This window comes from Mus caroli, unplaced genomic scaffold, assembly GCF_978045245.1.
Source record: "Mus caroli unplaced genomic scaffold, Mus_caroli_1 scaffold_18, whole genome shotgun sequence".
Taxonomy (NCBI): domain Eukaryota; kingdom Metazoa; phylum Chordata; class Mammalia; order Rodentia; family Muridae; genus Mus; species Mus caroli.
The window spans coordinates 26,367,428-26,382,629 of NW_028227273.1; the positions used below are offsets into that span (position 1 = coordinate 26,367,428).

Below are 15,202 nucleotides of genomic sequence, written 5' to 3' on the forward strand. Positions count from 1 at the left end.
TGTTGCCCAAATTGTTTTAAATATAGTGACAATGAAGCACCTGGGATTAGACTCCCCAGGTCTGATCCAGGTTAATGGACATAATCTACACCAGGTTTTCAGTTTCATCTCTCCCATAGTTTGCTTCCCTGTCTGACACCTGCAGGAACCTTGTATTAAATAAGTTAGTTACTATTTGTTATCTTTAATTGTTCTCTTCCAATCAGCAAATCAACATTGTGTCTGTGACTTTCATTGGTTTGTGTGGTTAATCTGTTACTTCTCATTGCCACCTGTGTGCCCTACTCTGTGAACACACACACATCAGGTGGGCAGGTAGTGCTACTATGTTTAGCATTGTTACATTCCAGCATGTCACAGTTTCTTTTTCTGGGGTGTGATAGAATACCCTAACAAAAGCTACTTAAGGGAGAAAAGGTTTATTTTGGCTTTATAGTTCTAAGAGATACAATAAATAGTAACATGGAGAGCAAGACAGCAGCCAGAGGAGGGATGGAGGCTGGTGAAGGAGGTTGGGTAGTCACATCTTATCCATATTCCAGAAGCAAAATGTGAATAAGAAGTGGAGACAAGGCATAAACCCTTAAGGTCTGCTCCAGGGAATCATGTCTCCATTGATGTTCCCCACTTAAAGCTTCCACAACCTTCCCAGTGTTACCTCCTGGGAATCAAGTGTTCAAACAATGGGGAGAAGGAATGGAAAGTTATGGTTTAAAATGTTTGGGTGTCAAATAGACAAGGACTGAGGCTGGAATGGCTAATGTTAATTGTCAACTTGAAAGAAACTTTGTGGACAACAGGCCTCTAGGCTAGCCTGTGAGAGACTTCCTTGTCTGTAGTAATTGGTGGAAAAACCGACCTACAACCTACTGTCTATTAACTGAGATAGGAATACCCACCTACTGTGGGTGGTACCATTTCATGGCTGAGATCCTGTGCTCTATAAATGGGGAAAGGGAACTGAGTAACAGCATACATTTCATTCCTCAATGCTTCTTGACAAGACATCTTGTGAACAGACATTTCAGTACCGGCCTCCCCAATTTCTCTGTGATATGACCCTTTAACAGCTAGCCATAAAAGGCCCTTGCTCCCTTACATTGATTCTGTCATGTTATCTTTATCATAGAAACAACAAGAGGAAAGCAAGAACTGATCCACATATTTTAGTCAAATTAATGCATACATTTCTGGTGGGCAGATAGCCAGGAATGGAATTGTTCTATTTTTAAAAAAAAAGTCTTTATTCCAAAAGTGGTGTTAATACAGTTTATAAAATATGTCTAAGTTCAGGGCTCCAATTATATGCAGAATTATTTATTGTCCATTCATGCTTGAACCTTCTGGAGGATGTATTATTATAACCAAGGTCAACACCATGGTGTCTCTGCTAGTTAGCAGGAAGATCATTTACAGATGCATGGCACATTATTTCAGATTATTGCTTTGGCATTATTTACTTTAGATTAATGCAGACCAAGTCACCCTCAACCCTGCCCACTGTTAACTCTGAAAGAATTTGGAAAGTTCAGCAATAGCAGCTATTCCTCATAAATAGGCAAGGCACCTCTCCCATCTGTCTCCACATACAGATAGGAAATGAATATTAAATCTGACATGTTCAAACCCTGAAATATAATAACTGAAACTGGCAGTGATTCTATAATTATTGTATAATCAAGACAAAGGGATAATTAAACTCGTCGTACCTGGCTTAACATTTTCATAACTAAAGCTTTTATTTCAAATTTCTGATTTATAAGTTTTATAATGAAGTATCATGTTTTACACGGAGTTTCATAACTGCTTGACCTGCCAAAATGGAGGCAGGCATTCAAGTAGCTTAGAGTCATCACTTTCTACAACATGTTTAAGTAACAACTGTAAGTGAAAGTAATCCTGGAGAGCACTTCGCACAGGCCTTGTTTCAAGTGGAAGCTTTTGGCAGGGTCTTCCTTAATCGTTGTGGGGCTTGACTGAGAATGACCTCCAGAGGCTCATATATTTGAATGATTGATAACCAGTTGGTGGCACTTTTTAGGAAGGATTAGGAGGTGTGTCACTGGGGATAGCATTGTGGCTTCAAAAACCCAAGTCATTCCCAATTAACTCTCTGTCTCCTGGTTGCTACCTCAACATATAAGCTCTCAGCAACACGGCTGCCTACCTGCTGCCATGTTCACTGCCTTGATGGTCATGGACTCATGCTCTGAAACTGTAGGCAAACCCCAATTCAACACTTTCTTTTAGAAGTTGCCCAGATCATGGTGTCCCTTCACAGCAGTAGAAAAATAATGAAGACAATAGTTGAGCATCTAGATACAGCAGGTTATGTACAGTTTACCACATGTCCTCTTTCTGACCTCAATGCTTCCTAACCTACAAATGAAAGGCATACTATCAAAGGACACCTCAGTTCTGTGTGAACCTAAGAGCCAGAGAAAGAGTATCACATAAGCACTTAGAAGATGCTGAGTTGAAACCTCATGACCAGTTAAAAGTTATGCAAGGTCAGGAAGACATAATTTGTCCAAGTTTCAGTATTTCTTCACATTATAAGGAAAAGTAAAACCTAGAGAATAGGTTTTTCTATGGTATTTATTTACTAAGATGATGCATTTGAAAACTTTCTGAAGGTAAATGGTAAATAAAGGTTACATATTGTAATTCTTAACATTGGTTTCACAAGTGATAAAAAAATTAAACAAACTGTTGGTCAAATAGCACACCATTTTTTTTTTCAAGAAACTTTCAAAACTCAGTTGTACTGACATTATCTCTAATAAAGAATTCAGCCTGGCCCTAGCTACATTAACTTTTTAGATTGTAGCTATTAAACATTATTGAATGATGGTGTTTATTCCTAAAAATTAAGAAAACCGAATCTCCATGAAAATTATATTTTGGTTTACTTTCAGATGCGCTAGAAATCGACGAACTTCCTATGATTAGGGATGTGCTGTCTTGGGTAAAGAAAAACATCAATTTCCATTTCACTAATGTAGTTGCGTGCAACTTCTCTGGAGTAAAATTGTCAATAACTCTAGCAATTTCAAGGGATAACAGGAAGCTAGTGATATAATGATATATTTCTTACGCCGAATTAATAATGGTAGGACTATTAATCTTGATTGTAGAAACATCTTTAGAAAAAGAGATTGCTCTAGTCAATTCCTTTTGGTAGAAACCAGTCTGCTGCCTGGGACGTAACATTAGAATGATGATCCCAGCACAGGTAGTTTGCATTTAAGCCTGTGATGACATGAACCTGTCCATACATTATCTTCAGTTGGGAGAAGTCTTGTCTAGACAGCATGTGTCAGACCTTAGAGCACAATATTGATATGTATCTCTTAAACAACAAGATGTGTCACAGTGTGCATTCTTATCTGCATTTCTTTAAAATGCTAGTGGTTTTAATTATCGATGGTCAATACTAGTCTGAAAATACTGACCAGAAATTCCTGAAAAGAATGTTTTAAGTTGCATGTTCATGCATATACTGTGATGATATCTTGCACTGCTCTGCTTGGCCTACCTGGATCATAAACCATTCCTTGGACGAGAGTATCCTTCGTTGTAAGTCATTTAGAATGCAGCTTTAATATTGCTCCATTGCCATGGTAGCACAGGACTTGTGTTCACAAAAGTGTTTATTGTACTTAATAATGGCCCAAAGCACAAGAGCAGTGATGTGGCCACTCCCATATTAAAAGAGAATATGTGAAAAGTATATCCTTTAAGTTATCTACTTAGAGAAAGAAATAATAGATCATATGCTGAGGCTGGGATAAAGGGAGAATAAAGCTTCATGCTTAAAGCTTTGAGCTATCAAAAAAACAAATCCACCCTGCTCTGTCCTCCTTTCATTTGTCTGTCTTCCCATTTGTCCTTCCTTCCTTTTTTTCTTTCTCTGTCTGTCTGTCTTTCTTTCTTTCTTTCTCTTTCTTTCCCTTCCTTCCTTCCTTCCTTCCTTCCTTCCTTCCTTCCTTCCTTCCTTCCTTCCTTCCTTCCTCCCTTCTTCCTTCCTTCCTTTCTTCCTTCTTTCTTTCCTTCCTCCCTCCTTAACTCTTTCCTTCCTACCATCTCTCTGTCCAACCATCTGACCATTCTTCATTCTTTTGAATCTGTGTGTACCGTCATACATACATGGAGACTGGAGGGAATTTTGTGGGATTTGGGGTTTTTTCCCTTTAACTCAGTGAATTCTGGAGATAAAACTCAGGTCATCAGGCTTGGTTGCAATTGCCTACCGAACCCACTGAACATCTCTGTGGTCATGAGCTATCTTCCTATTGTGTCTCATACTGCAGAAATGATGACCAAAGTGATGAAGAATTCAGTTTATTTTTAAAGCAATGGGCTGTTGTTGGAAGCCCTTACAGAACTATGTTCTGATTGATGGTGGCAGGAAGTGCTGAGGCTGAAGAGCACCTGAGCAAGATGTCCCCTCAAGTGAGCAGCACCAGTGAGTCAGCCAGTCACTGACTCAGGGATGATTATCAAGATTCAGGAATAGATTTAGACTGAGAGGCTTCGTGTACTGATAAAGAAGCTGTTGAGACCTTTTCAGTAAAAACATCACTGTCAGAGCTTCAGGGCCTTGTTGAAAGTCTTTAAACTCCCCATGGCTATGGGAGAGGAAACTACTCCACCGCAGAGAAGTGAGAAATTATCTAGAGCAATCATCTTGTTTTACATGTGACAATGGGCAAGTCCCAAAGTGATATGAATTAATTCTGGAATTAAAAGGATTAGCTAACTTGTTATTACTTACAGGATAAGGTGATCTGAAATTGTACTACTTTTGAAAAAAAATAAAGGATAATTTTCATTCCAGGAACATAGATATGTTGTTAAGATTAACTAAAGTGTGAGTTCTTTTAAATCATGTTTACTGCTTACAATGAATCATATTTGCCTTTGAAATATAATCCTAATGAGTAGATGAAAACAGATCTACTTAGTCTTGTGAACAAGTAGTGAGGGAGCTGGTCAGAGTGAAGGCTGGGAAGCTTGCTGGGGTCTAATGCACTTACTCCAGGAAGAAACCCCAGAAGTGCACAAGATTCTCCAACTCCCAAGCAATTTTGAGTTGCTCTTGGGCAATGAAAACAACAAAGGCAAAGAGAGACTGAAGGACTGGTACAAAGGATCCAGTGTCACATGATGAGTATGCCAGAGGTAAGAACCCAAGAGAACACTGTAAATTGTGTGGAAAGATGTGATGGCATCGGCAGGAAGATCTTCTCCTAGAGCAATCTAACAGCAGGATAACTGATGCATGCAGTCAAAACCACATGCAAACATTAGGACATAGTTAAAATCACACACACACATCCACACACACATACACACACACACACACACACACTCATACTCACACATACTCATACACATACTCACATGCATATATTCTCAAATACATGTATGCATACACAGACTCATGCACAAACCTACGTGTGCACACACTACCATACACACTCACATGCATATGCACTCACACACATGTGTACACACACACTCACATGTACATACACTCACACACATGCATAAACACATATACTGACATGTACATACTCTCATACACATATACACACACTCGCATGCACATATACTCTCACACACATGCACACACATACTCACATGCACATACACTCCCATACACATCCACACAAACTCACATCTACATATACTCTCACACACATGCATATAAATGCATGCACACACAAACATACACACACACTCACATGCACATATACTTTCACACAGATGCATGCATACATACACACACACACTCACACCCCCCCACACATACTCACATTCACATCCACAAACTCATATTTCACACAAATGCACACACACACACACACACACACATCTGTGCACATACTAATATGCACACTCTCGTGCACATACACTCTCACATGCATGCATGTACACACAAACATACACATGCACATGCACATGCACAAACACTCTCACACACATGCACACACACACACACACACACACTCACACACATGCACACAAGCTAGTGGAAGTGAAGAACTCTGCCCCATGTTTATAAATACTCAAAGCTGAGTAGATCCCATGCAGAAAGAAATCTGAAAGATGAATGTCTAGGCTTAAATATCTATTTCCAATCAATTTCCTTCACAGATGAAAGGTGTTTTCTGAGACACAGAGATGTAATATAGGATATTCAGACATCACAGTCAGATTTCAGAAAGTCCTTGACACAGAACACAAAAGGAGTGATCAAGAACTGAGGAGACCATGGCTGAGAGAAAAACCCAACTCTAGGAAGATTAGACAACGTTACTTCTGCCTGCTTCTCTCTCAGATTTCTCTGCACTGCTTATAGACAGGATGCGGGTTAAGGGGAGAGAGAGAAGAAGGGAGGAAAAGAAGAAAATATCATGCTGTATTCAGTTATCCTCGCTGGGCAGACTCAGTTAAGAAGCAACCTCAGGGATGTTTCTGAGCCTGTGCCCAGCCCTGCATTATGAGAATGCACCACACTGCCTTTACATAGGCACCAAACGCAGCTCCTTATTAACTGAGCTGTTTCCTCACACTTGGTAAGTATTTCTGAACAGCTGGATATAAAATAAATTTGGCACTATCAATATGAGATAAGGTAGAACTTGGAGGGGAGGAGACAGGAGAAAGTCATCATTTCTGACTGATATAAAATCCACAACACAAAGACAGTGATTACAATACTTTACGCACCCAAACCCATAAACTGCCATTGTATGTCTGAGGAATGTTTGACAACTGGAAAAAGTGTACTAAAAATTTTTTTTAGTGACAAAGCTAAAAACTAAATATTCTGTCTGATACTACTCAGACATTGGGAAAAATATCATGTGCATACATATAATGACTAGAAGCTGTCAAAAACTATCCACTTAAGGCATGTACATTGGTATTTGGGTTCTCCGAGGTTATTTCTATTTAACTAAAAATATTTATTATTTTTGTACGTGTATCACACACACAATGTGTGTGATGGGTGTGTATGCCTGAGGAGAAAAGGAGACCTTGTGGGGTCAGTTCTCTTCTTCATCTCTCTGTGCGTTCGTTCCAAGGGTTGAATGTGATCCTACACAGCAAGCAGCTCTACCCATTGAATCATCTTGCCTGCTTTTTGGGGTTATTTTTAAATATTTGTTGTCCTCTCTAGAATTATTTAATTCTGCCTCTGATATAAAAATTCTAATGTTAATCATCATGGACTTCAAATTTAAGCATATATATATATACACACATATATATGTATATGTATTCTATTTCTATATTTTTAAAAATTCTTTGATAGTTTCATACATGTCACATGATAAACTTTAGTCCCTTTTACCCCTGGTACCCAGACTCATCCTCCTCCTGCAGGGAAACTTGCTCCTTCTCAACATATCCCTTTTTACTTTCATGTCTTTATTGTGTGTTTTGACCTACTGAGTTCAAATAGGATTTTGTATAGAACACTCGCTAGTAGGAGGTTATGAAGCAGACCATGAACAATGTATTAGTGGGTACCCATCCTTTTCCCAGACATCATGAACTAGCCATAGTCCCTCAGGGAGGGGTGAGGTCTTACAAGCCCTTCCCTTTTGCCCATCAGTATGAATGGGCCAGTCTTATGGAACTCTTCTGCATTAACCACAGTTGCAGCGAGTTCGTTACTATGCTGGCTCTGTTGCCTCCACACCTCTGGCTTACCTCTTACATCTTTTCTTCCTACATCTCCATGATGTTCCCAGACCTTGGGATGATAGGTGTATGTGCATGGTATAATTTTCCATTTAGGGCCCAGAACTCCATAGTCATTTCTGTCCTTTGACCAGTTGTGAACCTTTGCCTACCAGCCAGGGGAATAAGGAGCATCTCCAAGCCAGGATAAGAACAACACTAATCTATGGTTGCTATTTTTAATTTTAAGAGAGCAGGTTTCCCTTATTGATGTTTTATTTTGATTTGGGTTCCCAAGAACATTTTAATCTCTTGAATTTATGTAGAACACCTTTTACACAAAGATAAGCCAATGCTATGTGTGCTTCCATAACAGTAAGTATATGATTCCTGTAGCTGGAACTTCATGCAACTTGGAATGACGTGCTTAATAAAATCTTGAGAATGTGTCAGAATGCAGGGCCCTTGGACACACTGCTCATCTGCTACAGAGCTAATGTATCAGAATGCAATGCTCTTGGACACATTGCTCTGTTGCTACAGAACTAAGCACTTCCCATGCAGGTCTCATCATTAAAGGGTTGAAAACATTGAACTCCTGTTTAATTATTCCACCTTTCATGAAGTCCAACTTGTAAATTAGCCTTTAAGAATCTTACAGAAATTGATAGAAGCAATATTAGGACACACAGCTGACCTTTTTGTTGTCTTATCTGTGCTTTTACAAAATTGGGTAATTAATCATGTCATTCTAAGAACTGAAAGTATCCCTTAAAGTCAAGCTCTCCTTTACATTGCCTGTCAAGGGGACATTACATTGACAAGTTTATTTTTAAATTCTACTCAGTACAATTTCACTACATGGTAACGCAGAGTCAAGGACAATGGCTGCCCAGGGACAGGAGAATCAGACAAATGTGGCTCCACAGCACTGAGTCCTTCTCTTGGCATGAGAAATCTTTAACTGAAGGTGGCTTTGAATTAAGAAGGGCTGTGCCTGTGGACTCAAGGCTGTGCTTTGAGACTATACTTCAGTCAGCCATTGTAAGTTGTTGCAATTTACAGAGACAAATTAAATAGCAAAGATACTTTAGAAGATGTTTTCCTTTTTACCTGGAGGAGGAAAGGTCTGTTGTGAAGAATTAACATAGCTACAAAGAGGTCGGAACATAATTATCAACAATTAGGTCGGTTATGATGAGTGGTAAAAACAGTTTAGAAGGGGGACAAAAATGTGGCAAAGGGAGAAAGTAAATTTATCCATGTCCCTTTACAATAATTTCTTATTTTTCTCCTCACCAAACTGATTAGAGGGTGAAAGAGTAGAGATGTATCCAGGTAAGTCACGACAGAAGAGACATAGGAGAGAAGAAAAGTCTACAGACTGAGGAAGACAGGAGCGAGTGTTCTGGGAGTCAGAGTGCAGGGCGGAGGTCACAGGACACACTAGGAAGTGAAGGAGACTCTCAGGGGACAGAGCTGAAGTTGACATGGGGGACTCCCATAGTGTGAATGGTTAGCACCTTGTCACCCTTCCAGAGCCCAGCATATGTAAAAACACCTGTTGAGCTTTCTGAGACCCTACTTTCAGGAGTAAACACAGAGGAAGATTGTCAGGATTTGAGAAATGTGCCATATATATGACATATGGGAGAGGAAGCCAACCTCTCTCTCTCTCTCTCTCTCTCTCTCTCTCTCTCTCACACACACACACACACACACACACCCTATCTACCTATCTAAAATGATCTCATCCTCAGTTTTGAGCTGACCCTCTGTCTCCATGTCAACCCCATCTCGAGGAGTTAACCTGAGGTCTAAGTGCACAAAAAAACACTCAAAATCACCTCACGAATACAAATCTCCACACTTCAGAGCAATAGGTGTCACCCTGTGTTTGCTTGTGCAACATGCTAGTCATGTGTGCCTTGCATCCCACATACATGCAATGGGCCAGAGGCCCCCGTGTCATAGGGCTGCCAGGTTCTCTGTGCTAAGAATGTAATTATTCCTTCCCGAGTAAATTACCTTTGTACTCTTTTATGGCAGGGAGGTAGATCAAGTCTCTGAGACTATTCTATTTATTTAGAAGGAACACAACTTCTAGTTCATCTTGGAACTTGGCTCAAAAGTTAAGTTTTAATTTTTTAGCCCCAAGATGGCTATCTTTAAATATTTCTATGTTAACTGATACAACTAGTTCATTCGATCCACTATGCAAATTCATTCAAATAGAATGTAAATTGTGTGATAATTGCATGCCAAAAGTCCCATTTTCTCACAGATAGGAGCCGATGCAGTTTCTTCCAAATAATGGCTTATGCATATTCTACATAAACTTCAGTCTTGAATATTGGTGTTAACCCCTTGAATATTTTAACAAAAATGAAAATAAAGCCGACTGAAATCTGTTTCTACAGAGCCTGCAGGGTCTCCCTTCATGATCTGTTAACGTGGTAGAGCATTTTCGGAAGTCTTCGGTGCTGACTTGATGTCAATACTCTTATCAGCTGAGCAAAATGAGACGCTGACAGCTTGTTTTAAGAAGACTTTTACTTCCTTTCAAAATACCATCCCTTCAGCATGAGAACTAGAACTTCTGACACAGTGAGATAAAAGCAATACTCACTAATTATGTGCCCCTTGCAGACTGAGAGACTCTCACAGAAACAGAGGCAAACCAACCACCACTGTCCTAGCAGCAGCAGACTGGGGAGACTTCTTAGTTCCCCAGGCATTGGAAGCAGGAACAGGTGGTGTTTTAGACAGGCCATGGTGGTTTAAGTGGGAATGGTCCTTTCAGGTTCATGTGTCTGAATACTTGGTTGCCAGCAGGTGGAACTGTCGGAAAAGATTAGGAGGTATGGCCTGGAGGAGGTGTGTCACTGGAGGTGGGCTTTGAGGTTTCAAAGATTGTTGTTGTTCCCAATGTCTGTCTGTGTCTGTGTCCGTGTCCGTGTCCGTGTCCGTGTGTGTGTGTGTGTGTGTGTGTGTGTGTATGTCTGTGTCTGTGTGTGTGTCCGTGTCCGTGCATGTGTGTGTGTCTGTGTGTGTCTGTGTCTGTCTGTGTGTCTGTGTCTGTGTCTGTGTCTGTGTCTGTGTCTGTGTGTGTGTGTCCGTGTGTGTGTGTCTGTGTCTGTCTCCCTCTCTCCCTCTCTCCCCCTCTCCCTCTCTCCATCTCCACCCCCTCTCTCTCCCTCTCTCTCTCTCAGCCTGCTACCTGCGATGCAAATGTGAGCTCTCACCTGTTCCTACCACCATGCTCCACCATCATGGATGCTAAACCCCTACAACTGTAAGCCCAAATTAAACACTTCCTTTTACAAGTTGCCTGGGTCATGATGTCTCACGGCAAGAAAACTGATACTTGGATGCCTGCCCTCCCTGAGTGCAGCAGGTTGGGGGTCTGCTTTTGGGTTTATTGCCTTTCTCTTTGACTATACCAATTGCCTAACAATCATTGGGAAAACATTTTAAAATGATGTCTTTGGGGTTCAAAAACTAAATCTATGCCAAAAGAGAAAAGTACTTTTGTTTAGAGTATATAAGGCTGTTCTTTTTTTTTTTCCCTTTAAATTTGTCAAGAACAACTCAAGCTACAGTTGGCTCTGGAATATATCTGGGTGTGAATGAAGGGGATGTACAAAGACCTCACCTGATTCTTACCTTCTTTTTGATTACAGGAACAGCATTCATGATACTCCCTTTGGGTGTGAGATGGAATATTTCTAACAGTCTTGTGCCTGGACCATGTGGCTATGTGTGTATAACTGAACAGACACCATCACACAAAGGAAGTGAAGATCGGTGCTTCTAAACATTTAGAGTTATGCAAGGCTTAGGCCACAATAACACAAAGAACATGCAAGCAAGCTCCAGACACTGGAGAGAACACAGTCTATCTCTTCAGTTAGTTACAGGTCAACTTAAATATTTTCTCAGGCTACAAAGGCAGCAAATTGACTAAATGATTAAAGCCGGGGTACGGATGTTCACTATGGCTAGAGCTTCCCACATTGCCCCAGCTCCCCACTCTCCAGTGACTGCCTCCTTATAGGCTACACAACTCCACTGGGCAGCATGGCTTCATTTATCCGTATAAAACAATGTTAGTGGAAGGAAGACTCCAGGCTTTCTGCTCATGCATAAGTTTGGATGTTTTATTTACATTATGGATTCACTGACACACCTTGTAGCTCCTTAGTCAGCATGTAAGTGTAAAAAGTCAAATTCTTAAACTGTTTTTCTTTTCTAAATTAAAGATAAGTTAATTACAGCTGTTCATACTTGTCCGTTTTCATTTCTGAATCCCTGGTATTGGGAAGTTCTTGTATACCTTGCCTTTACTTATTCAAGCCTTGCTCTATTATAAACAGGCCCACAGCTGGACAAGAGCCATTGCCCCACTGAATGGCAACACACCTCCTGAGCAGCCCCAAGCATTTGTGGGTTTGGGAGGTGGGGTAATGTCTTATGGCTCCAAATTCACTAAGATGTCCCATTTTTGCCCTGTTGTACATATATGGTGTTTCCTTTGTTTTCTCTGTATGCTTTACTCACTGTTACTTCATATTCTAGATTGTGCAACCAAACACTGAAAGAGTCTTTGGTAGATAAAGCACAAATGCTCTCATATCAATGATTGAACCATACAATGAAAAGCAGCAAGCAGGCTCTGTTTGAGACATACTGAGTCAGCAGAGAGCTTAGAGAAGCTTCAAAAACAGGAAAACCACACCCGTGGACTCTGGCCTCTTCAGAACCCAGCTAGAAAATGTGAGCTAGTGAGGTTGCTCAGTGATGCTGGCAAGGCAGCTTGGAAGAAGAGAAGAACATGGGGGATCCTGCTGGGCATGAAACCGCAAGAATGTTCAAGCACCTCAGCCCTACAACAAGACCTCATCAGAGAGCTTTGTGGAAAGGACTGGCTGCAATATTATGACTTGGATATGTTAGAAGTCAATGATCTAAATTGTTCTAAAGGAAACACCAAGAAAAACCCATCACTCCAAAAATTACAATGAAGGCAGAATACTCTGTGAGTGTAGTGGCTATTTTTGGTTGTCAACTTGACTATATGTGAAATGAACTACAATCCAGAATTGGAAGGCTCACCTGTGATCCTGATCTTGAGGCTTGGAGATACAAGTTTCTGACCTGGATCTTGGCCTGGAGATCTTGAGGTATAGTGACTATGAATCCCAAGAGACTAAGGCAAGGAGATCTCTGAGTTCAAGGTCATCTGGGACAAAGCAAGTCCCAGATCCAGGTGTGGTGGCACAAATCTTTAATCTGGGCCACACCTTCTGCTGGAGACATAAGGACTTCTATGCACAGCTGCTGCTGACCATCGTTGGGGAGTTGGACAAAGACTGTAAGTCATCATAACAAATTCCTTTACTATATAGAGACAGCCCATAAGTTCTGTGACTCTAGAGAAGCCTGACTAATACAGTGAGGCTCTCTTGAGTATGTCAAATAGAACTCTGTGGTGGCATAACTATCTTACATGTCCTAGCCACAGATGACCACTCAGCACATGAAACAGGGCTGTGTGGCTGTGATGGGAGAGGATATTGTCAAATTATCTAATTTTAATGAATTTAAAACAAAGCAGAATCTTGGGGCTAGTGAATATCAGATTGTAATTTATAGCCCGGACTACACACACACACACACACACACACACACACACACACACACATTCATGTATAAGCATATACGTAGGCCAACTTAATATTAGGCAAATTTAATATTGGTTCTTTTCAGTTTTAGTTTACGTTCTTTTACTAGAACATTAATATGAATAACTCATCTATGAATAACTTTACAAACTAATGGGAATAGGAACAATAGCAAAGGCTTATGTGTTGATTCAATTATATTTCTTTTGTAAGTGCCATGTATTTTGTATTCTTCTGAACACCTAAGACATGGAAAATAATTTCACTTTCATTTCATATGCCTTAACAGAATCATCTATTTGGCAAACAAATTAAAAGGAGAAAAAAAAAGAATTTAAAGTAAACAGAAAACAGGAGGGAAAAGCAAGTGTTTCTGGGATTTTTCTACAAGAAAGACTCAGCAGGTATGGAGACGATTCAGAACAAGCAGAGATACAGGCAGGGGAAGACATCAGAGAGGGGGTGCTTTAAGGAAACCCTACATTGCAGAGCCTCAGAAGCTTCAAGTGGGACTTAGAAATGCCTCCGCAGCCCAAGACCCTTCAAAGTCAGAAGAGAACAGATAGAAGGGCTGGTTAAGAAAGGGTCTCAGCATCTCAGCAGAGGAGAAAGGATAGTGATGGACTAGCAGACTCTGAGACTCAGTTATGACAGGCTCCCACTCATCCCTAAAATGACTTATGTAAAAAAAAGAAAAAGGTCTTTACCTGTGGTGTCCTGCATAACGTGGGCCACGGATATGACCTATGCCTCGGCACCCAGGAGTAGGACATGCAGGTTGACCTGGAAGGATTTTCACATGCTTTGACCCTTCAGGAAGTAAAAGAACATGGCTTGAAAAAACTCTCATTGAAGAACCGTAAATTCTGAACTATGTAAGTGACGTTAACTGAAACGTTACAAACTAAAATAAATGGTCAATGAAATGACCGAGGACTGTGACAATTTATAAAATGATGAGGCAGAGCTGCCCATGGCTGTCACAGATACCACCACAGCACAGCTCATATCACAGAGAAGAAAATGAATAGGCATTGAAAAAACTGTAAAAGGAGACATAAGAAAGCTTACTTATTTTTCAAAGATAAGTAATGGCAAAGGCCACATATTCACAAGCTGATGACTGAATTGCATATATCTTCACCACCAAGACACTCCATGGGAATGCAGAGCCCAGCACCTTCTCCCTAGTGCACATGCACACAGAGATAGACACAGAGACACACACGCAGACATTCACACATGTACACACAAATGTGCACACATACACACACTCAGACACAAACACCCAGACACAAACATAAACACACATTCACACACACTCTCACGCACAGACAGAACAATCACACAAACACAGACACACAGAGAGACACATATATACTCAGATGCAACCAGATACCCACACATGCATGTGTGCATACACAGATCTACACATACCACAGGCACAGTCACACACATGCATATAGACAGAAACACAGACATATAGAGACATACAAAGGCACACACACACACACACACACACACACACAACTCATGCAATGCTCCCTCCTATCCCTTCTTACTCACCTAGGAGGCACATGCCTTGCTTATCCCTACACTTTCCTTCCCTTTCCCAGCTCTCACGCTTCTACCTCAGGCCCAGCAAGCCTCAAGCTGCCCTTCCCATTCTCTGGATCAGTATTTCCTCTCTCCTAGCTCCAGTATCTTCTGACAGCTATGACATGCTCCCTATAGCCCTGTGCAGAAGGCTTTCTTCTCTGGGCATCCACCTGGCAGACATGAGCCTTCTCCTTCCCTGCTCCCCTCTTCCTCTCCCAGAC

General features: G+C 40.8%; 1 protein-coding gene across 1 annotated transcript in view; it reads right to left on the reverse strand.

Annotated features, from left to right (window-relative positions):
* Window positions 1-15,202, reverse strand: part of L3mbtl4 (L3MBTL histone methyl-lysine binding protein 4) — a 366,608-nt gene that overhangs the window by 85,856 nt on the left and 265,550 nt on the right. Inside the window, exon 13 of the mRNA XM_085833147.1 lies at window positions 14,090-14,192. Coding sequence (XP_085689273.1) covers window positions 14,090-14,192 — 103 coding nt within the window. The remainder of the gene's footprint in view (window positions 1-14,089; window positions 14,193-15,202) is intronic.